This window comes from Watersipora subatra, chromosome 1, assembly GCF_963576615.1.
Source record: "Watersipora subatra chromosome 1, tzWatSuba1.1, whole genome shotgun sequence".
NCBI classification, from domain to species: domain Eukaryota; kingdom Metazoa; phylum Bryozoa; class Gymnolaemata; order Cheilostomatida; family Watersiporidae; genus Watersipora; species Watersipora subatra.
In genome coordinates, this window is record NC_088708.1 from 47,804,664 (window position 1) to 47,830,799 (window position 26,136).

At 35.4% G+C, this 26,136-nt stretch overlaps 2 protein-coding genes across 4 annotated transcripts in view; one reads left to right on the forward strand and one right to left on the reverse strand.

The window, feature by feature from the left end:
* The window catches only part of LOC137388360 (CD151 antigen-like), a 34,179-nt gene extending 13,141 nt beyond the window's left edge, over positions 1–21,038 (forward strand). The window contains exons 3-8 of the mRNA XM_068074849.1: positions 511–585; positions 1,353–1,454; positions 17,080–17,190; positions 18,384–18,428; positions 18,901–19,014; positions 20,915–21,038. Of these exons, the coding sequence (XP_067930950.1) occupies positions 511–585; positions 1,353–1,454; positions 17,080–17,190; positions 18,384–18,428; positions 18,901–19,014; positions 20,915–20,986 (519 nt within the window). The 3' untranslated portion in view covers positions 20,987–21,038. The remainder of the gene's footprint in view (positions 1–510; positions 586–1,352; positions 1,455–17,079; positions 17,191–18,383; positions 18,429–18,900; positions 19,015–20,914) is intronic.
* The window catches only part of LOC137399436 (caskin-2-like), a 47,706-nt gene continuing 42,570 nt past the window's right edge, over positions 21,001–26,136 (reverse strand). For 2 of the 3 annotated variants that reach the window (XM_068085554.1, XM_068085545.1), the window contains exons 17-21: positions 25,802–25,940; positions 24,698–24,968; positions 23,419–24,575; positions 23,211–23,283; positions 21,001–21,696 (exon numbers count right to left, since the gene is read on the reverse strand). In XM_068085554.1, the coding sequence (XP_067941655.1) occupies positions 21,594–21,696; positions 23,211–23,283; positions 23,419–24,575; positions 24,698–24,968; positions 25,802–25,940 (1,743 nt within the window). In that variant the 3' untranslated portion in view covers positions 21,001–21,593. Of the gene's footprint in view, positions 21,697–22,827; positions 22,875–23,210; positions 23,284–23,418; positions 24,576–24,697; positions 24,969–25,801; positions 25,941–26,136 lie in introns of all 3 variants that reach the window. The other variant, XM_068085564.1, reaches the window with a different exon arrangement.

Genomic DNA, 26,136 nt, shown 5'->3' on the forward strand with positions numbered 1-26,136 from the left:
CACTATTAGCCTGCGACAGTAATTATTTTATAGGCTTGCTTTAAAAGTTCCTCTACCATCGTAAATTTAAGCCTTTTTTATATGTAGACTACTTCGAAGTAGAAAGACTGCGTTAAACAGAGAACTACTACTAGCCTTAGACCGTTATTAATTATTGCTATGGTGTTGCTTTCAAAGTTTTAACGAAAAAACGAAACGCTTTGGAATTGGACAACGAGAGAATTAATTGTTATTGATATAAACAATTCATTATTAATACAATTTTGTGGACACTTTCCTACTGATCAGTTGATATTATGGGCTCGTAAAGATCAAATAATGTCAAAGTGCCAGGCAAATGGAGGTGGCGTTCAATTGGAGAGTAGCGGTCTATTTTTCAACCCTTCTCTCAGGGTGGCAGTCAGTTGGAGGTGGCATTCAAATAGAGGTGGCATTCAAACAGAGGTGGCATTCAATTAGAGGTGGCGTTCAATTAGAGGTTTTACGGTATGTTATACCTGTCTGTTGCAGTATTTCTACATCTCTGCCATGCTGATTGTATTGATGTTAGTTAGTGGTGTGTTGGTCTTTGTCTATGCTGAGCAGGTGAGTTTCTATGATTTATTTTAGCTGAAATAGGAATCACTGCGTTTCTACGCTTCGGATAGGTTTGGAGTTGTCTGCTGCCGATGGATTCAACTGTTTTAACGTTTGACGGCTTCAATGATTTTAAGTTGCATTATATACATATTTTCAAGATTTGCTATGTATCCCTCAAAACAAAACTTGTTAAAATAGACTCACTCTCGTGTCACAGTCACTTTTCCAGTCAATTACAAAATCTAAAAGTAGTTAATTCCTCATTCTCGTACAAGCCACCCATCCAAGGGATGTAATTGTTAATGTAAAGGCAAAAAGTCACTCAAAAAGAGTAGTGAGTAGCAATAGAACATTTTCTTAGCAGAGACTCGTGGGGTTGTGTGCTGAAATTCCCTTTACCTCCAAGGGAGGGAGCTTGGCAGATGAATCCGCAGGATCAGCAATGGGCATTTCTAGAATGTTAAATAGTACTCTCACAGCAAATATTTGGCACAAATTTAGCGAAGCGAAATGAAGTCGAATGCATTCGGTTTTTACTGTTTCAATGATTTCTTGTGAAAACAACTCCAAACCTATTCGAAGCATGGCAACGCACTGTTTGTGACTAGTTTAGATTTCTGCACTGTTGTTTTTAAAACTTGGGACATGCCTCTTCGTACATGTACATATATTCTGCTAGAATTTTTGTTGTTAGTATTCATTCTATGATAGGTTTCATGGGTTAACCATCACCAGTCTAACATTTTGACTGTCTAGCTTATGTATTTATCCAGGTCTCATTGGAGATAGCAAGCGATTTAAACTTGAGATTCTCTACCTACAAGCAAGGGGACAGCCAAGGTTTAATAGCCACTGTCGATAAAGTACAGAGTGAGGTGAGTTTGGCCACTTGGGCATCATTCTTCTGCCTTTTTTTATGCTTCCCTCTTGGGGTGCTTTTCACTCAACCCTGCCTCACCCTTCTCTCTTCATCTTGTTGCTTTTATCGGGGCTATCTGGACATATGTGTAACCTTTAGCCAGATTCTTCTCTTAACTTTTCTGACTGCCATGGAAAAAGTAGTAGTTTTCACTTAAACCTGGACACTCGAAATATCAAAAATGTCAAATTGCCAAATACAGTGCACCCTCGAGATACCATGTTGATCTGTTCCAAGGCTGGCATCGTATGGCGAAAAAATCGTATGTATATATTATTATATATTATTACTTATAGAAACCATTGTAATTATACAATGAAAAACAAGAAGGTAAAAGTCGTCCAAAATTTTATAGAAATACTGTACATATTGAAAATTAGTAACAAAATAGTATGTTAACTTTAGTAACTATAGTTACCTACAGTAGCTGCATTGTATTAAGTGTACCTAGTGATTATAATCTGCAATACTGTAAAATTGTAATCTGTGTACCAAATGCAGATCGTACGGTAACAAGTTCTTACCTTCAAAAGGTGTGCATAACATAAACGTTGAATTCACTTCAAATAAGTTTAGCTTGCCAAACTCACCCTTAAAACCCAGTTTTAGTATGTATTTTGAACTATTTTAATGAATTTCAACTGTTATCACAAAATTTTATCCTTCGTAAGTTTCTGTCTTCACTTTCATTATAAAATTTAGCGTATCTGGTTGAAACCTTTTTCAACCAGAATTCAATATGGCCGAGCGATGCAGTTATCGAAAGCGGACTCTCACACACCTGACCATTTAATGGCTACTGAAAAGAAAAATGAAATTTTATTTACTATACAGGACGTACATACCTTTGGAGTAACGTGACTTTAGCTGGTATATTGTAGCGAATACAGCAGAGAGGAGGCAAATGGGTATCAATGCTAATTATGATGCTGTACACTTGAAAATTAATTTAATACGTAATAAAATGGAATTTTTAGCAGGCTAAAGAAGGTTGTCTAGTCCTGTCCAATTTTTCTTCTGGTTTAAAAGAAAAAAATGCTGGTGCAATGCAGAAAACTGCTTGCTAGCTAAAGCTTGTAGAAGGATCAAGAGAAGGTGCTACAGTAGTTTTTCTTGCATGAAATGTGCACAAGAATCGATGTAACCATACGTACGAAGTTTGTAAGTATTTATACCCTAGAGGAAAGGGCTTTAACAAGTTTCAGAAAGTAATTTAAATGCGTCAACTATCTTGAGTAGCTAGTTATATGAGTTACATACATACGATGAATTGTATTCACGTAGGAGATAACAAGCCCACCTGCAAAGATATGGTTAAACAAGAAAATAAAACATAAAATCAAAAGGAAACGAATAAAATATGAAAAACGTGCCACACAAGAGATAAATAATATATATTATACATGCATTGTTTTCAGTAAATTACACACTTGAAATATTTCTGCCAATGTGGGGTTTTCTGTATCTTCTACTTCCTCGCCTTTACTAAATGGTTGCTCCTTTTGAATGCTGATCGCGTGCATGACCTAGCTCCTTCAAATCGTCAGTCGAAAGCTCTTTCTTGTGCTTGCTTTAACGGAGTTCTTGTTTTAATAATAATTGCAAATGCTGATTGGTTGCAATCATATTCCTTGACAATGTTAGTAATACGGGTGCCTTCTTATTTACGACATCCAACTTTATTGACATAGAAATAGTTTTTCCTTCGTTTTGTAACGTTCATATCAGTCTCAGATTCCATAGCTAACGAATTAAATGTAGGTACATGTACTTGTAGTTATATACGTATGCTGACTTAAAAGTTTATAGTAAAATATATAATAACGCTACAAATGAATATTTGCTCTCGCTTGTGTATTTTGCACGAAATTTTCCACGCGAAATGCTGACATGTGAGAAGTCGACCATCGTGTCTCTTCTAAACGTTCTGAAAATGTTTTCGGCAAACTATATTTCGATGTCTTTTTTATTTCGATGGGTGTTATGAGCACACCGACCGCCAAATTTTAACTCGGGCGAAACTTTTCTCAAAATCGTATGGTGAAATAAAATTCGTATAGCGAGGTGAAGATATCACAATGTTTGACTTCGTAAGGTGAAAAAATCGTATATCAGGGTAATCGTATCTCGAGGGTGCACTGTAGCTCCCTTTAACATATAGTAACCGATGTCAAGTCTTTATGAGTTGATCAATAAGTTTTTGAGTACTCTACAAATCAGTAGTTTGCTGCTTTTTAGCACTAGAAATAAAGAGGGATATTAATTGTTTATGAAGTCCTAAATTTGTAATGAGATTTAATGAACCCTGAACATTGCTATTTTCTCTTTTAATTTGGAGACTCAAAATATTTATTTATATATTTTATCGGTCAATAATCGGCTTTATTTGAAAATAATTCTATCTACAAGGATTGTACTAGAGGGTAGAGACACACGCTTTCACTTCGAAGGACTCCTCAGTTATTAATTTGCTAGTAAAAGAGCTTTTGAATTTTTCATAAGTTCCTAGACATTTCAGCTTTCGACTTGACTGAAACCACCATTACCAGTTCAGACAATGCGATAAGAATTTGTCAAAAATGGGTCTGGTAAAAGTAGGTGAGTAAATATTTAATAAGCTCTTATGTATTATTGAATTTAGTTTCATACCGTATAATTATTACAATTGTTTATTACTTTTCATCGTCATAGCTTTGGCATTGTTAGGTAATTTTAATGTTCATCGTTACATTTGGATAAGAAATTTGCATACTCACGCATTTCACTAGACGTTTTACATTTGTCCAGTAATATAATATGTTTCAGATATTTGAATATATTTTGATGGCGTTTAAATATGATTTATATTTTGTTTTTAGAATAATTTTATTACAACAAATGCTGCTTATTAGTTTAGCATTTAACCTTTTTACAAAACTGAGAAAGAATCGATTATTTTGTAATTCTTTTTATAAAATAACGTTATGTTTCATTCAGGTTAATAACATTTGATACTTTTTCACACACCTTTAGTAAAACTAGTTGTTTAAGTTAATACCAAAACATTTATGCTTTAATCAAATATTTTATAGTTTTGACTGATTTATGCGAATCATTAGACTTCTACTTGGGTCTTTGGCAAACTCTAGTGGGCTTCTGTGTTATATATATTATGGTTGGCCGGTGTCCGTCTGTCTTTTCACATTCTTTGTCACAAAGCAATCAGGTTTTCTGATTGACACAATTATTCTGAAGTTATCATAAATGGCAGATTAGCTCAGCTGATTAAAGTGTTAGTCAAACAAGCTGAATGTCCTGGGTTCAAGCCCCATATGGGCCAACATTTTCATCAGCTCATTAATTGCATTTACAGAATCTTTGATTACGTGAAGGTTGGCGCGTTTAAAACAACTGATAACGTAACACAACTATAAAAGGCTTCAACAGCCATACTCTACTTGATCATGTCTAACAATTTAACTTTAATTTAAAAATAACTTTTATTAATGACAATTTTGTGAGTTCTCTTAAACCAATAAATGAAGCTGATGTCAGATAAAAATAACTGCAATAAAAATTAAATCTATCCGATAGAACCACTCATTTCAACGAATCAAAGATACATCAATTATCTCTCATTCATCAATAACAAAGGCTTATGAATAGAGAGAGTAGTAGCTATCACTCAAAATGATCAATGGTGATAAAAAAATACTTTATATACTCTGTTCTGTTTTAATTAAATTATATAATTCGTGATAGCAGGCACGCCGACTGTTTACCATCAAGGGTTTACTTTTTTCAGTCATGTTCAACATCCAAGTATCCGTGTCAGTCATTGAAATTCCTAACCTGTGTATTGTACATGTATGTGCAGCTAATTTTGGCTTAGTTTGTTATTACTTTTCACACATTTTAGTTTGGGTTTTCTGTTTAGTCTTATCATCTGGTTACCATGTTTTTAAAGCCTGTTACAGTTCATGCGATCATATTTGTTTGTCTCTAGCAATTGCGGAGAAAGGGGTGATGTCATTGACGTGAGTTCAACACGCTGAAGAATATGGTTTCAACTTAATACTGATCGACGAGCTTTTATTTAGCACTCCAATCATTATTGTTGTATTAGTTACCTATGATATGTTTATATCTAACTTTGTTCATTATCTTTCCAGGCTTAAATATTAGTTGTTGTCTTCTCAAGCTATCAATCGTAATGTTTTACCCGTGTGACATATCTCAGCCTAGTTTTTAGTGAATTCTGCATCCGGATTAGCAAAATGAATTTTTCATTTATACTTGCGAGATAATCTGATCAAGTAATAAATTATCTCCCAACCAAACAAACATCAATGGATACATTAACCCACTCAGGACTGTTCCCGAATACCTCGGGAAGAGTTGTGCTCTCCAGGGCCCATTCCCGAAGTACTCGGGTTAAACTTTGATTTGCTCTATTGCTTAGCTGTTTAGGTACATCGGTTTTATTCATTCACCAAACGAAGTTTAAGAGTCTGGGCATCATTTTGATACCAAATATGTGATTGGACAAGAAAGTTTTAACTAACAAATTATGTGATAGATATCAACTGTTTTGGAAATTTGATGATCGCCATTTTGGAAAAGGTTTATCCGAACGATGGCAAAATTTTTAAGTGAATTATATGTGGTAATCAGCTCAGGGGAAGAAAATAGTAACAAAAGTAATGTTTAAGAAGAAAATGAGAATTTTCTGATGGAAGAAGGTAAGTTTTATGTGGCTATTTATAGAATTTTACCGAAAAAAAAACGATAAAAAGCCGAAATTTTTCTTGTGAATTTCTAACAAACTTTATTCTAACAGTGTAAGATATAGATTTTTTTCATGATACACATGATTATAACATTTTCAATCCAATAAAATTTAGATCTTTTTGCAGCATGAACTCATCACTCTCTTACCCCATAATAAACAATAGTTTTATGATTTCCTTGTAGAACTACAAGATAATAAAAATTTCTTATTTCATTTATATTCAATTGTTCAACCCACAATTAGTCAAGCATATAGTTCTCAACCTCAACATCTACTATAAACTAGCCCCAACCACTAGGCTCTAATATTGGTCGATAGGGGACACTTACCACAGTAATCATCTTCATGACTTTTTATGTTTATATTTACAGTATCAAAAAATATTTGCAATTTGTATTACCAATTGTTAGCTGCAGTAGACTACTTATTTTCAATTTGTTATCAGGTATTTATCCTGAAAAGCTACTAAAGCACAATTTTTTTAGGCTGTATCATATTTGCTACATGATGGTGAAGACAGTCAAGGGCTTGTGAGTGATGATGCCGTTGATGATGAGCCTAGGGCTTCAACACCAATATCTGATGAATACTGCATCAGCTAACTTATAATGGCAGCAAATATGCATGTGTAGTTGGCATCAAATAACTCTCACCGTGTCATAATTTTTTAATGAACACACCCTTATTATACATGTATATATTGTTTCGTTTTCATGCATATTCATTTTTACTGTATGTTTTACAATATATTTTACTGTATTTTTGCACCTATTTTTTTGCTGGTAATTGATTGTCTGTTAGCTGGTAACTTGAGTATTTTTTATGCATAATATATTCATAACAACCTCTGCAATGCATTTCAATATAAATTAACAAATTGTTTGATTATATTATTGATAAAACTGTCAGTGACGTAGTGTTGGTTAGAAGCTAGTAACACCTGTTCTATTGCTCTGAATTGAGAAATCTTTTTTTTTATTTGCTGCTGATAAAGTTTTCTATCAATCTGACATAGGTCCAACAATGTCAGTATCAAAAAACTGCTTGTGAGCTGCTACGAAACATGAAAAACAATTTTGATAAAAAAAAAGTTCACAGAATTATTAGAAATTGTGGTCAGTAGAATTTGTAAAGGTGCACAAAAATTTATATCACATCGTAGCCTGGAATGTCTTTGTTAAGCTGCAAAAAACAAATCAAGATTATTTTAAAAAGAACTCTAGTTATACTCAATTTTGTGTAGCTCTATTTTAATTGTAAGGCTAGTGAAAAATTAATTGGGCTGGGGGAGCAGTCAACCAATAACTAATTAGTCCTGAATGGGTTAAACAATTACTAGTTTTATATTCGCACAAATTAAGTATATTGAATGAAAACAGTGATAGTTGCTTGTAATTTTTCATGTGTAGTCTGTAGTTTGTGGTGTAAGAGAGAGTTTGTGGTTTCAGCAAGTATATTTATATCCCGTGCTTTCTTTCTGTAGCAATAACATTAAATGGTTACGGCTTAGAGCAAAAATTACATTCGTTAATAGTAGCCAGACAGATAAAAAATGTAGTTTCAAGAAACTATAACGACGTAAACGAATATGTCTTTTATGGTGCCTCCAGATAGTGAAGCGTTAATTAGGTGTGAATTTGAGAGTAGCTAAATATAGAATAACTGTGTTTTTTACAGTATCTCAGGCTGACAAAGTGCCATTAAATTAATGAAATGAATGTCCTAAGAAATGTCTGAGTCGTCCTCTCCTTAATATAGAAATCTAGTTTTTATCTTGGTGATATCACACAACGTGATGTCTTTAATTGGTGTTCATTCAATTTTTGATCATTAGTTGTCTTTAATCGAGAACTACCACCTTTGAGAGACACCGCCATGCATACGTCCCTCATTTAGACCTTAGTGAGCTAAGGTTACCTTAGCCTTGAAAGGTTAGCTACCCTTAAAATAAACAACAAGGGTGAGCAACCCTTAATTGAATACAGAGTGAGGAACTTGTTACAGCCAAAATATCATGACTTCACCAAGTTTGAGTTCTCTCTCACATAGTGCTACAATGTGGTTGTGTAGCGAAGTTGGTAGGGTGCTGGGCTGCAATACTAAGTATCCGAGTTTATTTCCAAGATGAGGCAAGTTTTTTTCCTAACACGCCTAGCATGATTTCAAACTATTAAAGTAGAGACTAGGTGAATACTCGGCGTTGCAAGGGTAATAGAAAGGTTTTTGCGTGGAACATTTATAATTAATCAGCATATGCAATGTTCACCATTCTAATTTTAAATGAATGTATTTGTTTATTTCTGTGTGTGCTTTATATTTAATTAAACTTACGCTATATATTTATAGAATTTTGGGGAAGCACATATCTGTCTTCTAGTACATTAGTTCAAGCATGCTACTGAAGCGTGAGTATTTTAACCAATCGCCAATAAATATGTGCAGATGTAATAGGTATGTGCACAATTATTTCATAGTATGGCAAATGGTATGGTGGATAGCACGCTTGTCTGCAGAATTGGGGTTTCTGAGTTCAATTTCAGTGCGAAGTGTTTTTTTTGTTCCTAAAACTTCATTGCTGTAGCTGACATACGAATGACAGACAGACACTCACATATATATACTAGGTGAATGTGCGGCATTGCACGGGGAATAAAAGTCTTTGGACAAAAGATTTATTTTTATTTAACATATAACAACAGTTACCATTCTAATTTATAAACTTCATATGATGAGAAAAATGTTTTGTGCAGTTTAAACAGATAAAGAAAAAAAATGAAACAACTGTAAAGGTTTTCAAACTTTGTCAAACAACTGTAACTTTCAAACTATATCATGAGAAAAATGTTTTGTGTAGTTGAAATAATTTGAAAGAAAATATAAACAACTGTATAAAGGTTCTCAAACTTTATCAAAAAACTGTAACTTTCAAACTTCATATGATGAGGAAAATGTTTTGTGCAGGCCAAATAAATTTAAAAAAAATAAAACAATTATAAAAGGGATTAGATGTAAATGTGAAATAATTAGCAAGTAATAGCTAAATTAAGTCGGTTTTGCTACAATTGCAATAAAAGATGATTTGGTAATGATACAATTAATACGTAATGAGAAAACAAAATAAAAACTCTGATTATGTTGAATTAATAATAACAATTCTTGCATAGAAGTGTGTGTATAAAAAAGTTACTGCTCCACCAGAAGCTATCCATCTAAACTCTGAATACGTCGATACTGGTACGACGATATGTAAAAGTGAGATATTGGAGTGTCTTTGTCTGATCGAAGGTGAGAGAGTCTAGAGGCTATTCCTACTCGAGATAATAGAATTGTCTGCGTGAAAAGTATTAACCTTTATAGCGATTTAGCAATTGAACCTTACGAAAAGCCGAAAATAGAGGTTCACAAAAAGGCATCGTGTTTCATAGAGTTAATAAAATTTAATTGCCAAATTCTAATATCGAGAGAGTCTATTGTTGATATGGTTTTGCTGAAAACAAATTAGCCCTAGGGCAAAAATGCATCACGTGTCATAGAGCTAAAAGAGTTCACAGAGTTGTAATTATTACGTCATTTTGGTGTGAAAACGGAAAATGTATACAATATGTATAAATAGGTGAGTAACGGTATGAGCTTCCGTGGTCTCGGGGTTAAATTGTTGATTTATCAATCTGCGTTTGCAGATCAGAGTTCAAGTCCGGCATAATGCGGAATTTTAAATCTAAAATCTTAATAGCTGTAGCTGGACATACCAAAAACAGAAAACAGGAACATACTTTGAAAAATATATTGATAGACTAGCCGAATGTCCGGCGTTGCATGGGTATTAAAAACAGCCTATAAACATTTGCTGGTAATGTAGTTGTCTGCCACCTACCATTAGCCTGGCACATTGCCAATGGCTAATTTGAGTAAGCTAGTATCCGTATTGCTAAACTTACTAATAAGAGCAGTGAGAGCAAAATTTACTGATGTTGTGCTGTAATGAATTCAGGGTCGCTATTTGTATTTTAACTAACATAACGACTCATATCGCCAAATGTATTCCTCAATCTCGCGTACTCAATGGGTTAGCATATCGCCTAGAGAATGGGAGGTTCCGAGATCAAATCTTCTGTGATGCAGGTTTTTGATTCTGTAGATTTAAATATCTGGAGATGGACATACCGATGTACAGAAAACACACAAACTTTGAGATTTATATTATATTTATAGCAGATTGATTATAGTAAATATTTAAAACACAGTTGTAGTTGTTTACATGTTATTTTATGTTTATATTTTATGTATGTATTTTTATGTTATTTAATTTTATTGGCCATTGTGATCTGCTGGCTTGTTCTTACAACAAGCAGTTACTCAGCTTTTGCTAGCTATGAAAGCTAAACATTAAGTGATCAAGGCAGGTTGTTGTATGGCCAGGCTCGTATTCCTTGGGGCGGCTGGCCGGCTGAGCCGCCCCGATTTTTTAGGAATTTTTGGCGGCTAAGTACAGTCAAACTCGGATAACTCGCCCTCGAATAAAATGTAAAATTTTATCCCGAACACTTGGTTAACTCAAACGGATTTGTTTGGTCTGTTCCCACGCAATGATAAATTGCTTTAGATAAATCGACCTCAACATCATTAACTCGAACAGTTATTTGCCCAACGGCTACGGGAACGGTTTTTATCGCTGTAGAGTATCACTTTATTCCAAACCATATAGATAAACGTCAACTTTTAATAGTTCTTGGGCGTCGTTATCATGATCGGCAAAATATTCTTGTTAATGACTTTTATAAAGGTTTGCTAAAGGTCAAGTTTTAACAAACATCCGCTTGGCAATGGCCCCACGAAAGCGTAGAAACCTTCGGATGAACTTAAAATAAAATTGGCAAAATTGATCTTTGTTGAAATGCGCAAAAGAAAAAGATGTCTTCTTTTTAGCGTTTCAACTGCGGTCGAGTTTGGCCTGTTTTAATCTGAAACCGTCCTGGCAGTCACATCACCTAAAACAAACAAATCTCAAATAATAGAAAAAATGTTTATACTTTCCGATAAAAATTTTTAAAACTTTACATGAGATGCCCGGTTGAGGCCCTACATAAAATAAACTGTTGAGGGGGCTGACACGGCCCCTCCAAACCCCCAGATGCTCATAACTAGTCGCCTAACATTAGCCACCCCAACTTGCAACTAGGGAATACAGGCCTGTGTATGGCAAAGATTATTATTAGTATACAGCCAGCTCCAGTTAAGTAGAGAATTGTTTTTGTATCAGTACATGGATTATATTTTCAACCGCAGCATAGACTGCTACAATTTTGCATCTGAACGGATCTAAAGCAGGTCAAGGTTTCATTTTCCTTAGAGCATGATTATAACTTCATTAAAATTTTGGTTTGTGGTTTCATCTGGGTTTGGTTGAGAATGTTGTCACTATTGCAGTTTTCATGATTTGATTTTGATTCAACTAGTCCAACAAAAATCAGCAACATCATTGAATTCTACTTGCAAACTCAAACTAGTAACTCTGATTTGTACATCTGCTTCTATGGGGAGATTTTTTCAGTTTACATATTTTTAAAAATACTGTTTTATAAACTAAAGATCTGCAGCACACGGGGAATGTCCTAGTGTGGGAAATTATTTTGATTTTATCAAACCATAACCATGATTTATCATTCATGGTTATCAAATGAGCTGCGTGTATTAGCTATCAATGATGTCTAAGGCTACGTGTACTAGCTATCAATAATGTCTAGAGCTACAGTGTACTAGCTATCAATAATGTCTAGAGCTACGTGTACTAGCTATCAAGGATGTCTAGAGCTATGTGTACTAGCTATCAATGATGTCTAGAGCTACGTGTATTAGCTATCAATGATGTCTAGAGCTACGTGTAATAGCTATCAATGATGTCTAGAGCTACGTGTACTAGCTATCAATGATGTCTATTAGTATGATTCAGACTAGTACTACAGCAGTTCTGTGCGTCGTAAGAAATCATCATGTGTAATAAGCGTGCGCACAATTATTCCAAAATACAGCAAGGTGGTCGAGTGGCGCAGATGATAGTGTGCCTAGCTGCTAAGCCGTATGTACGAGATGCATTCAATGCAATCCTTGTTTCCCAACATCCGGCTCTACACAGCTCTTACTATTATACACCGCATTTCCATGTTTTGAAAGGGTTTGGCTGCCCGCTGACGAATCGCGTCGCAAATCAACAATGCGCTTTTGACGATTTGAAGTTACACTATAGATCTTTACAAGATTTGTGATGCATGCCTCAAAAAAAACTTTTTAAAATAGACTCACTTTCGGTCCAATCACTTCTCAATTCATGTGTAGTCAACTAGTTGCATTAAAAAGTAATTACTTTGTCATCCTCGTACGAGCTACCAATCATTGGCATATAAATGTTCATGTAAATGCAAGTCGGACAGAGACAGCAGTGAGTAGCAGTAGAGTGTTCTCATAGTAGAGGCCTGTGTGGTTGTGTGCTGAATTTGTTTTTATCTCCACTCAAGAGAGTTCTGCCAAGTATTATTGATTCAGATCCATCAGCAGTTAGCCTTTCTATGAGGTCAAAGTACTCTCACAGTGAATGCCTTTGCACAAATTTAACCACGCGAAATGACTCGTATGCATTCGAATTTTACCGTTTCTTTGAATTGAAGTTGAAGCAACTTTGAACCCATTCAATGTATGCAAAAGCAGTTATAGTAAAGATTAGCTTGATGTACTGTCTGACTGGTTCAAAATGAAACAAAACCTCAGGCTACCACTCAGTGCTAGCATCAGCTGCAGCATCAATGTCTGAGAATTTGCCAGTGAATCCCCTTGGTATTTTTGATGTGTTCCTTGGCCTTTAGTTAGAACGAAGTGTTTCATTTATATCATTTCCTACAGAAGACTTCTTTTTAATAGGGTTAAAGGTTGACTTCCAACAAAATTCACATTACAGCTATTTGGTATCAAAAGATGCACCATGTCTTACTATGCTGTGTTGTAGGTACAAAATATGTGGAAATGTGATTACAAGCTCTTAAAAGCTCAAAAACAAACAGTAAATCGCCTTCATCACGAAACTGCCATAGATTAGAATTCCTTTCCAAAATGGCTCAAATGGGACGTAGATGAACAAGATGGCTTCTGTTTACACTTTCATGCAACCTTATTCGTCAAAATATTTTCACAAATATACTTCACCCATTCAATAAAACCATGTCTGTTGCCCTTACGCGTCTATTTAATCATCATTGTAATGCTGTTACATTGAGCACTGATATCTCAAAACCTACCGTAAAAATTCGTTTCAATTTTTTAACCTTAGCTCGAAGGAGTGCATATCATCCTCTGATAAACATGACGAGCCTGTTGGTAACCTGTGATAGTCGAAAAACGCTGCAGAAATTATTCACACTGTTTGGAAGGAAGTATGGGTCACATGATCAGATTACGACTAGATGATTAGACCAAGCCGAAACAGAACTGTAAAGTAGCGAGCATCTATATTTGATACGGGCTCTTCGGTAAAACCCGTAGTGTTTGTCATAAACTAGTGCTACGATAAGTTTTATATTGAGCCTTATATTGAGTCGTTTGACTACGTCAGAGAAATAAATTGATTCCGATCTACGGCGGTTTCGTGAGGGCGGCGATTAACTGTTTGTTTTTGAGCTTTTAAGAGCTTGTAATCACATTTCCACATATTTGGCACTTACAACACAGCAGAGTAAAACATGGTGAATCTTTTGATACCAAATAACTGTAATGTGAATTTTGTTGCAAGTCATCCTTTAATATGGGCTCATAATTCATAATGCATACATTATTTCTCGGATGTTCTGATCTGTTCCGTTATGCTGGCTAGAAAACAAATCGCATGGTAGAATGCTGCGGTAGAATCACGTGGTACATCGCATGGTAGAATACTGCATAGTAGGCATCGCAATGAAAAGTGCACATAAAAATGTCAATCAACCCACGCTAGTAATTCATCGAGGTGTGGCACATAAATTGCAGCCCAGAGAAGATCCTCATCCAGTAAGTTTTCATGTATTGTTTTTTTCGTTTAAGGTGAGTAAAATGTTGTATTATGAGATTTCCGTACTACTCAAATGCAGCTTTGTTTTTTTTCTAATTGCCAAATGCAATCACAGCATATTAAATTATCTAATCAAAGCATGTTCAAACCCTGCAGCACAAGAAGGCATTTTGCTAGATTGTCATTAGTTTGCTTTTTTCCACAGTAAGTTTTTATGCGTTTCACCTTAGTTTAAAAACAACTGTTTGTTCTTCCCTTCAGAAAAACCATAATTGTTAACAAGAAATTAAAAGACCTTTGTTGAAGTGTGATTGAGATGGTAAGTTTTTAAAAATTATTAACATCTACAATATTTCAAGTGTAACATTTTAAATTTTTGCATCATATTCTCTAGTTATACATTGTAGACATACTATTCCGCCATTAGATAGTTTACATTTAAATGTTGAAAGCTGCCTATTGGTATATATACATGTATCATGGCGTTTGCACCTATGAAACATTTATCCGATGAAAGTCTAGTTCCACGATGACATTGGAAGTATTTTTTTTAAATTGGGAATGCTCAAAATGGCAAGCTTTTTTACGTGCACAACCGTCACAGTTCTTTTTAGTTAAATAATGTTTTTTGTCTTGTGTGTCTCTGCTGGGTGCAAAATGAGTTTATGACCAAAAGCTTTTGTGCTTTCCCTTTTACACTTTCATTATAATGTATGATGTAAATAATTTTACTCTAATAAAAAAAATCAAATCTTTTCGAGTTGCTCCAGTTAGATAGTTTTAACGCAATCAAATTTTAAAAGCTTTTATTTAATGTCAACAGTACTAATGTAATCAGTGAACAATGCTGATGGATATGTTCGAATTTATAAACTTATTGAGTAGAACAGGGTATGCCTTAGTGTCGAGGTTTTTCAATTACACGGGTAAACACTGTTGCTTCTAGAAATGTCAACAGTTACTCTACAACTGTTTTCTAACTGCTATGGTACATTTCTTTTGTTCAGTCATCATGATTGCCTAGCCAAAATGACTATATGTACACTTATGTGAAATACAATACATGAATAATATTAACAATATTTCACAACAGTATTGTATGCAAGTGAGTACGGAGTAACAGTTCTGTAATGTTAGTATGTTAGCGGATGCATAAAATACATGCGCGGGATCTTTGCTCTTCTATATGTAGTCATTACAACAGTGCATGTTTATTTTGAGATGTTGCTGCCCATTGCAGATTCCACATTTACACCGTTGTTCTGAACTTAAAAGCTGTCTTCCTATTATAATTCACTCAAATCAAGTAATGACAATTCATGACAACCTGAATTGCTCTTTTTTCCAAAAGATGGCTAAAAGTTTGGAATTAGTGTATCTGTTACCTCTCGCCTCTAAACAATTACACACACTTCTCATTGTTAAAAGGCCTGTTGGGAGACAATTCCCTTAGCAGATCTTCGGTGTGCTAACCATTAAGAAGTTCTACATGGGTCGGGCCACTTTTAACGTATATGTAAGCTATTCAAAATTCTTTTAGGATATGTTAGGTGCTGCTAGTAAAGACATATTTTACTGTCTATCATTAAACAGTTTTTTTTTAAATATTTTTGGCTTTTGGATGTTCAGTCTTTTAATCACCAATATTAATAACGCTCGCTATAGCAAGTTTGCAAACCTATTTCTAATTGTGAACATTTTACAATCAGCGTGCATGTGCAAGTGAGATAATGGCTTGCTTCAGGAGTGTTCCAAACAATCTTTTTCCGTTTTCTGCCTAGCACCCATCTAATTCCTAACAAAAACTGGTAAGACAGTAGAAACAGTAGAAGTGCATGTTTTTTGTGTCTAATCCAATAACTGTTGCCAGCAAGGACATTTGACTGATCTTACTCCACAATTATATGTAGTTGCATCATACAAAATGAATAATACCTCGTGAGACATGGTAGCCATGTCAAAATAATTAACAGTAGACTAATAGTAATGCTTCACAGCAACTAGTGTACTACTTACAACAGATGGCTGAATGAAGAGGTTTTTAGTGTTACTTTCAAAAAACCTTATGGAGATCCCGTTTTAAGTATACATATAATGCAACTTGCTACAATAGACATTGTTTTCTCTCACTAAATTAATTACAACTATAGCGAGTAAAGAGCTGCAATAAAACTCATATCATTAACATTTTCTTTTTAAATTAGCAAATCAAGCTAGTGGCTGTCTATCATAAGTCTCTCGAAAGAGTTTGTAGGATTATCTGCAGTCGAATAACTATAATGTACTAGCAGGGTAGAATGACTAGATTGGGAAATCTTAAAGATGGCAGTTACCAGAATTTGGTTTTATCATATTCAACCATTGCCTAAACAACGTAGATGCAAAGACTTCTTTTGAGCTCACAAGATCTCACAAGATTATATTTTGCTAAAAAGTGTCTTTTTACTGCTGAGCCAAAAGCTTGCCTCGCTAACGATTTATTTTCCAAAATCAGTCTGATGTCCAGCTGATATCAAATTCGTAGCTGGAAAAACAACAGTTATCTATATGTAGTTAGTCCCTAAGGGAATGAGTCATTTTTTGTGATGAAAGAGAGTCGTTTGCTCGCAATTCATTTATCTGATGACCTTTGCTACAGGTGTTTAAAAAGAGTGAAAACCAAGTATAAATTCATAGATGAGCTCAAAACTTACAGTTTGGTCTAGTTGCCGGACTTGAGGAACAATAATTACTGTTTTAGGCTTCAGTCTCTAATCACTTGTCTGTAATTCTTTCCAGTACCATTGCTGTGGATACAAAGACTTTCTGGAATGGCGTGTTAACCCTTTGTTCAATTGTAACTCAAGTTGGGCTGTCTGCCAGTTGCCTGAATCTTGCTGCCCTAAACAGGTGATATTCCCATTGCTAGCTCTTTGCTAGATCCAGAAATTAACTCTCGGCAGCATTTACTGTCTATTATCATTGATTAGGATACTTGTTCTGCTTCTTTTTTAATACATACAAATGAACTCACACAAAACTTTAACAGAAAGTATCGGTATTTTCTATCATTTGTAATTGTTTTTTATGATTGAGGTGATCTGACGGCCAAGATGTTTCAAGATTAATATCGACCAAACTTGATCGCAGTTAAAATGTTAAGATTAGGCGAAAGTGCGATTATGATGTCTGTAGTTGCAAAGAGACCAACAGAACAGAGATGTGTAACGCTGCAATTTGAATGTAATAGCCAATATCAACTACAGCAACGATAACAACTAGTGATGTCATTTCAAATGTATTTTTCCTTTTGAACGTTTTAACTGTTTATAACTAGCCAGTCAGCATCAGTCTACTTAATCTGAAATACTTGCTTCTGCTTCCATTCATTATTTAACACTCAAAAACATTCGCTGCCTTTTTAGTCGGTGAAGAACAGTCTTTATAGAAATCTTCGATGCGTCGAACTGCGCACAACTATCTTTTTAGGCCTGTTCTCATTGTGAGTTTTTTTTGACAAAACGATTCAATGCAAGATTCTCTATAGAAAAGCTCCAGTGCTTTTTAAAGATTTCAACTGCTCTTAGCAGTATCTGGTTTATATTTAGAGCCTCTTGTAATTTCTTCTGTTCTGTAATAAAAACTAGTTCCAATGTTATTTCAATAAAAAAGAAAACTCTTAAAGCTCATCACTACTAAACTTTCAAATATCAATTCCAAAAATACTCCTTAGAATTTCAGATACAAAAAGTAATAATAACAGCGGTAGGCTAGCAGTAGATGATTAGTGAATGAACCTACCTATTTTGACTCAGCGCGATTATTAGCTGGCTTAAAAACTTTGTTAAGGTAGTTATCTATACACGCCAGAAGCTTTCTTGCCAAGGATTAGCAACTCCAACAAGTTATACTTTAACAGTATTAGAACAATGATTATAGAAGTTTTAAATTGTGTATACAAAGTTTGTACAATACTTTCAGTAATGTCAGCGTGCTGGATGTAACCGCATTAAATATTGATACAATTGATGATGTGATCGCTACAATACCTTTTTCTTAAATAATGTCTCATATAGCAGTCATTTTTTTGTTTTTTATTGCAGATACACAGGTGTGTTTATTCACCGAATTCTACAACGAATGAAGAAGTAAGTTGTATTTACTCAACTGCTATGCCAGGTATTTTTAGCAGCTGGTTATTGTATATTTATACCAATATTTATACCACTGGGTGCGAGTGAAGTTTTAGTAATTCTTAGTCTTTTCTTTCCTTTGTTTCATGTTTTTCATCATCCCACTGAAAACTCTACTTGCTATGTTCTGATTGACCCGTTTCAGCGATGGAACACTATGATTTTTCGACATGGCATGTCATGTACGCTTCAATCCACAACACAATCTTTGTCAAAAATCATGGCAGTACAATCCTTTGTTCTTTACCATGCTATGTGTGAAATATGCATCATTGGCCAATTAAGTTTTGTGGAGGTATTTACTCGTCATTCCATAATAGGTAGTCAACAGGAAGGTTTTCATCATAGCATACTTGGCTCAATTGTCGATATTTTGTAATTGTTTGTAAATTTAATTTGTTCATGTCGATCTATTTCAACATTTCAGGGTTTATATACTGGCTACCCTTACGGTACAGGATGCAAACTTGCGTTCGCTCGCTGGTTAGAGACTAAGATTGACAGCGGTGGAATCGCATCTCTGTTGGCTTTTTCAATGCAGGTATCATACCAGCGGTCAGTTACAAACATTGGCCAATGGCCAGCTAGTTAGTAAGAGACAGATGAAATCGCACTTGGATTTATGAAGTTATAAGTTAAATTATTTACTAACTTTTTAAACTTTTGTTCTTACACCAACTATTAAAAGATCTAAGTCTATAGCGATGCTCTAGTAGTGGTGATTATTTTGGTAGAAAATAATCAGTCAAGTTTGGCAGTGTTATATGTTAATGACAAGTAGCATATATCAGTAGCATCTCTAGTAGAGAAAGTATTAGGTTAATGGCTGTGGCGCAGTCGACCTCATCTGAATCCAAGTAAAATAAAAACAATGTTGAAGAGTATATAAGAGCAGTTATTTATTAAGTAGATTATGTCAGCACAGATAACTCGCAGGGCCATACAAGAGTAAATCTAATAATCTGAATAAAATTGTGGTAGACCTCAGTCGCCAACGTTTGTATATACATTAGACTAATGGATTATCTTAAAGGTTGACTTGCAACAAAATTCACATTACAGGTATTTGATATCAACAGATTCACAATGTCTTACTCTGTTGTGTTGTAGGTGCAAAATATGTGGAAATGTGATTACAAGCTCTTAAAAGCTCAAAAACGAACAGTTAATCGCAGCCACACAAGACCGCCGTAGTTTAGATTCTCTTTCCAAAACGGCTCAAATGTGATGTAGTTGTGGTAGATGGTTTCTGTTTACACTTTCATGCAACCTTATTGGTCGAAATATTTTCACAAATATACTTCACGCATTCACTAAAACCATGTTTATTGTTCTTACGCGTCTGTTTTATCGTCATTGAAATGCTGTCACTTTTAGCAGTAATATCTTATAACTTACCGTAAAAATTCATTTAATTTTTAACCTTACCTCGAAGTAGTACATATCATTGTCAGGTAATCATGACGAGCCGGTTGGTCACCTGTGATAATCGAAAAGTGCTGCAAAAATTATTTTCGAAGTATTAGGTCACATGATCAGGTTACGGCTAGATGATTAGACCAAGCCGAAACAAAACTGTAAAGTAGCGAGCATCTATATTTGATCCGGGGTCTTCGGTAAAGCCCAGTGTTTGTCATAAACTAGTGCTACGATAAGTTTATATTGAGCTTTTTATTGGCCTTTCAATTCACGTAAGAACATCACGTGACAAGACAATCACCAAACTATCATGGCTACGTCAGAAAAATAAACGGATTCCAATCTACGGCGACTTTTCGTTTTTTTGAGCTTTTAAGAGCTTGTAATCACATTTCCACATATTTGGCACCTACAACACAACAGAGTAAGACATGGTGAATCTTTTGATACCAAATAACTGTAATGTGAATTTTGTTGCAAGTCAACCTTCAAGGAATGGATCAAAAAAGGGCTTACCTTATAGACAAACTATTGCACCAAGCTTAAAACTGTATAGGCTATGGTTGGTCAGTATCTTCACTGATTATGTATGTTCAGGAGCTTAAACTCACTGTTGATCAATGCAAATCAAATAAATGCATATTGCAATTCGCATCTCACCGGTTACGTACCGCTAGATTATCTATAATGCTATAACCAAACATCACATAACATTGGCTTAGTTTTATTCATCACTTTTACATAGTTTTATTATGTATTCGTTTTAATACCTCATATAGTTACTTGAATAATTTAATTATTGATTAATATAATTTGAATTTCCCAACTGTGGAATGAATTAAACGAAATACTATGTATTCTTATGAAAATACGTACTCCTAGATACAAATAGCTTGATATATGAAGTAAATATCAGGCCGGATTAGTTTCGTATGGCTCTGTATGCTGGTCATTGGTGTATGCTGGTATATTGGTCATGTGCCCTTGGTGAATGTCAGCAGCGAGGCTTGCTTTGCTTTTAGGTTGTATGCTGGATGGCATTGAATTGGCACATAAAAAACCTGAACGATAAAAGGCGTGCCAGTATACTTTAAGGAAACCTTCAGTGTAAGTGTTGCTAGCAAGAATTTATTGTCATAAAAAAATATGGGATCATTTGTGTAACAATGTAATCTACATATAATACAAGATAGTACCATAGTACCAACCATGTGCTGTTTCACTGTGGCAAAAGATTCCTATATACAAACATACACATAGTAGCACCTTTTATGAACATGGTAAAAACTTAATAGTAAAAATATCTGATGCTTGTTGCTGGTTAAACTGGCTAGGTTTGTTGCAATATTATCTACCTACCCCTAACCTAATCCCAGCTGATTTATAGTACATTGTACTTCTGGTCGTCATCAGAAAAAGAAATTAGACAGAAAGAAAAAACTTAAATAATACACATACATAAAAATAGGAAAAAAATGTCATGTAACAGTCATACAAAAACACGTGTAAGATGAGATGTGTTGTTAGAACTTTATGATATAAAATCTATGAAAACGGGTGTGGTTGTTCTAAATTAAACCTACTAAAATAGGCAGAGCAAATAACTGTAGGTTAAATCCAGGATGTCGACACGTTGTGTTGGGCAGAGGAAACACCTAGGCTCAATAGACACATCGTGTTGGGCAGAGCAAACACCCAAGCTCAAATATCTTCTTCGACTTCTAACATTGCATCTAGCTCTGATGTAAGGTCTTCTAGCATCGTGTCAATATCCGTAAGAACATTTGTCTTGCATTCCTCTTTGCTACAATAGATATTACATAGCTATAGTTTCTATAAATCGTGTTTGTTCTTGTCCATCATTATTAGTAGCGCTCTTTGACATCTAACTGTAATGAAACACTAGCGATTTTTGAAAGACAAAACAATCAGCCCTTTTATCAGAAGATAAATCGGAATTTGATTTTCATGGCCCCTTTTTGTGGAGTGACATCTTTTGAATCACCACTACTGCCCGTGTGTCTTTTTGATCATGTTTGTAGGATGGGAAACTAAAAACTGAAGTGGTTTGTATATTTCATGGTTAGCTAAATGTAGGACATTCAGCATTTTCAGTGGTGATTAAAAAATGATTAGAAACCGAATCATTTATGGTCTGCGTCTGTTAAGGCATTGCACTAAGGGCATATGGTTTGCAATGATGAGACGCAAAATAAAATGAATTTTGTTACGATGCACAACCAAACATCTTATTAAAGGGCGTGTAAAATTGATCATATTTTTTGTTCCTGTGTAAGTTCTACTGAATACAAATTCATTGTTCACAATTGTCAACAACTCCCCATAATGCCTCAATGGTTCAGATTTGATGTTATTGACATTATATTGAAGCGCACAGATCATTTCAAGCTATATTTCAGACTTGAAGTAGAACCATGGTTGTTCATGGCAATAAAAAGTGAATTGTATACATGGACTCGCGTTCAATATGATCCGTGCAAACAATTCTATCGTCTAGATATGTCTATAATCTTAGACGCAACATGCAATATAGAGAGAGGAAGTATGTTATAAGCAGGATTTTCAATTTTAAGAACAAAAGTTATTAAAATAGAACCCTTGTAACTGTAGTGGTATAACTAAAATTATTGAACCTTTGTTAATCAAAATAATCATGGATTTAACTTGTTGCTTATATTGCAAACCACAACCCACTACAGAGCATAAGCAAGCGTACAAATTGGAGCCATTGCTAAGCTACAGCGTCCATTGACCCGTTTAGAGTGTCTATTAGAGGAAAAGCAAAGCAGATAAAATATTATGGAGCCATCTGTTTTCAGCGTCAACACTCTCGTAATCACAGCCAGGATTTTCTCTGTCAGTGGTTAGTGAAAGCAAAGTGCATGTCAGGTGTTTAACACCTGATGTACTCAACTGTTTTGGGGACTCTGTTTAGTCTCGGCCATTGTCTCCTCTCAATAACTGATAACAAAACACCAAAAAGCAAATAAAAGAGCGCGAAGATTTCCATTACGAGATTAATGAAATAATGAATAATTGCCATGCATAAAATGAACAAACCACCTTAAGAGAGCATTCTATTCAAACTTATCAAGGGTTCACCACCGAGTTAGGAAAATCAAGCATCACCATCAGCCTGCCACGAAGGAGTCACAAACACCGTGTTTTTTATATTTAGTGCTATAAAATAGCTCGAGTCAAACTGTTGTTTCAAATCAGGTAGTAAGCACAACAAAAATCTTAAAGTATCCCAGAATCAGTCACCAACTACAATTATAATTCATATTGTGCACTTACCGTTTAGAAAGCTGGGGAATAGAAACCGATCCCGCGGTTATGGCCACAGCTTGGTCTGTAAATAACTGCAAACCTATAAATAAAGTTTGATGTGCACGTAATAGCGACAAAATACCAATGGCAAACAGAAGTGCAAGACGGTGACAAAAGTAAATATGAGAATGTAGAAAGAAAAATCCCGATTAGACTAGTAAGCATATTAACTTACCACCTGATTTGGGCATTCTTTTAACTGTATCAAAATCAGGTTCATCACAGTCCTCCGTTTCCAATGCTGAATCACTACCAACTCCGTTACCGTCAAAACTATTTGTTGCAGGTCGTAATTGTGCAGATTTCTGTTTTATAGTGCCAGCATTATCATTGGCAAAGGGGATATTCTCTGTGCTATTTCTTGGAGTGGCAGAATCATTGTGGACAGACATGATCATACTGATCTCATTTTGGTTTTGGTCAGTAGGAGTGACAGAGTCTTGCTGCGAAGATGCATTGTTGTTTTTGTTAGTGATAGCCTCTTTTTCGGAAGATCCTGCACGGCGACGTGCTGCAAGACTTGACTCAGTCACATTTTGTAGCTTCAAACCATCCATTAATGGAGAAGGCCTACGTTCACAATTAGGGTCGCTTAGTCTTCCAAAGTTTTTGGGTTGATGAGCTTTCATGGCTTCCAAATTAAATGTTATTGGTGGTGGAGGTGGAGGAAATTCATGCACTTCTTCATCTTGGTTTGCTGGTTCGCTACAATGTCTGGTTTTCATAGATAATGTACGTTTGGGTGGTGCAGGTGGTTTTTTAGTGCCAGCACTTTCACCACCAGAATGAGCAGTTTTAGTCACTGGTGAGGAAGGTACTGAATTTGAACGCGAGTCTTTGTTCAGTTGATTCTGAACCTCCCCACTGTGTATTTGGGTGTATGGTGAGCGAAAACAAGCAAAAGGACTTGACAAAGAACCAAGACCGGGTGAGGTGGTGCTGGGACTGGGAACAACTCCATTTGAAAAGTCAAGGGATTGTGAGCTTTGTTTCCGTGAATTTGTACGCCTCAGAGTGGCATATTGAGCAACATTGTCCATGGAATTGCGTGGTTGGTCGATGGAATCTTGACTTGAGTGCTTGCTCATGTTCAATCCATGTATACCTTTCATGGGACCCTTAACACTTGGTTTTCTATGCATTGAACCTCCACATGATGACCCAGAATCTTCTGACGATGTTGGAGTAGAATCCCTTTCATGATTGTTAAATGATTGGCATCTGGGCACGGCAAAATCGCTGCTACTATTTACTGAGTTACCACTACTGGATCGTGACATCCCAGGTTTTATCATGGGTACACCATCACCACCTGATGAATGCCGAGTATGTCTGCAACAAGTGAGATATAATTGAAGTCAGCAAAGATCAAAGTAATAACGTTTTTATCTAAATGTTGGAATAGAAGCGAATATTATATAATCAGACACCACCTTAGGATCTACATTGCATACCTGTGATACATGATCTCATTAATGGATTTGCTGGCAGCCACACTATATGGAGAGCTTTCCCTTCCTTGAGACATGTTCTCCCCTGAATAGGATCTATTTGGCGTTCTTCCAGCCATCATATATGTTCCATTGACTGCCATATCTGCTGACCATCTTGGCATCAATCCAGAAATAGGGGTAGAGTCACGACCATTGTTACAACTTGACTGAGACTGTCTTTTGTTCAATTTCTTCAGCCTTTCAACAGCCAGCATTATCTTTTTCTGGTGACCTAATGAACCAAAAAAATTAACACGGTATTATAATAGCTGTAGTACAAGCAAGCAAATATAGAGCCACTGCCAACATATACAACCAAGGGGGGTTTTTATGCCAACTGATTGTTTGATAAGAAAGCAGTGATGTTTATTTTAGTCACTGCTTATTACAGCGCTCTGTAGAATTATTACAACCAATCCATTATAGAGGTGATAAAAGTGAAAATTACCACATTTGAGAAAAGCTTCAAAGTTCACTTTGGGGTTTGACAGCCTTCACTAATGATTGGACATCAAACAAAGCCTTAAATCACACACTTGACTTTACAGTACGCTTTCATGTTGATGCAGAGTGGGATTTAACAAATAACCTTTTATGATATCTGAAACTGTCTTTGAAGATTTAAAAACACAACCTCCTCGCAGCGAAGATAACCAAACCCACTTATCAAGTATAAACAATCCAAGATCACATTATCATGTTTATCTATCAGCTTTGCACACTTCAGTCAGCTCTGATTGAGTACCAGAACCACTTAGTGACCAGTACTGTCAAAGCTAATTGCTCTGGTCACTGCTGCCATCACTGGGTGACGTAGCTCAAAGAAATCTGCCTGTGACTCTTTTATTGCGATATACTAACTGTCAGAATCAGCATGGGTAACTGGAAACTTTAAACCTGACCTGAGCGAGTAGGCAATATGAGAAACCTAAAGACAACAGCAAGTATTTATACATATCGCTGTAGGACATAGGAGACACATTTCTGATGCTGCTACATTTACTGTTTTATGAGGCTGAAAGTATCAAGTTGCAGTCATGAGCCAGTGTATCATACTAGGCCTACCTAGCATGGTAATGCCAATATCCTCGAGGTCCTCCCATGATATTTCAAGAATTTGTTGTATCGCGTCATACTGTTGTTTTTGGAGTGTTTCGTGGTATACATCAAGTCCAAGACATTGAAGCCATTCAAGAACTGTAGCCTAATGAAAAAGTAATGAGAATCAGGGCTGATTACTCGCATTGACTTGCAGGCATGATATAAGGCTGTGGACCATAAACAGATGCAGTCAGAAATCATATCCTAGCGATTTGCAGCACTATAGCATTGAAAATACTGGTCGCCTAAACTATACCTACTAAATTTATAGCACCTTGAAATGTTTGTAACAATCAGTT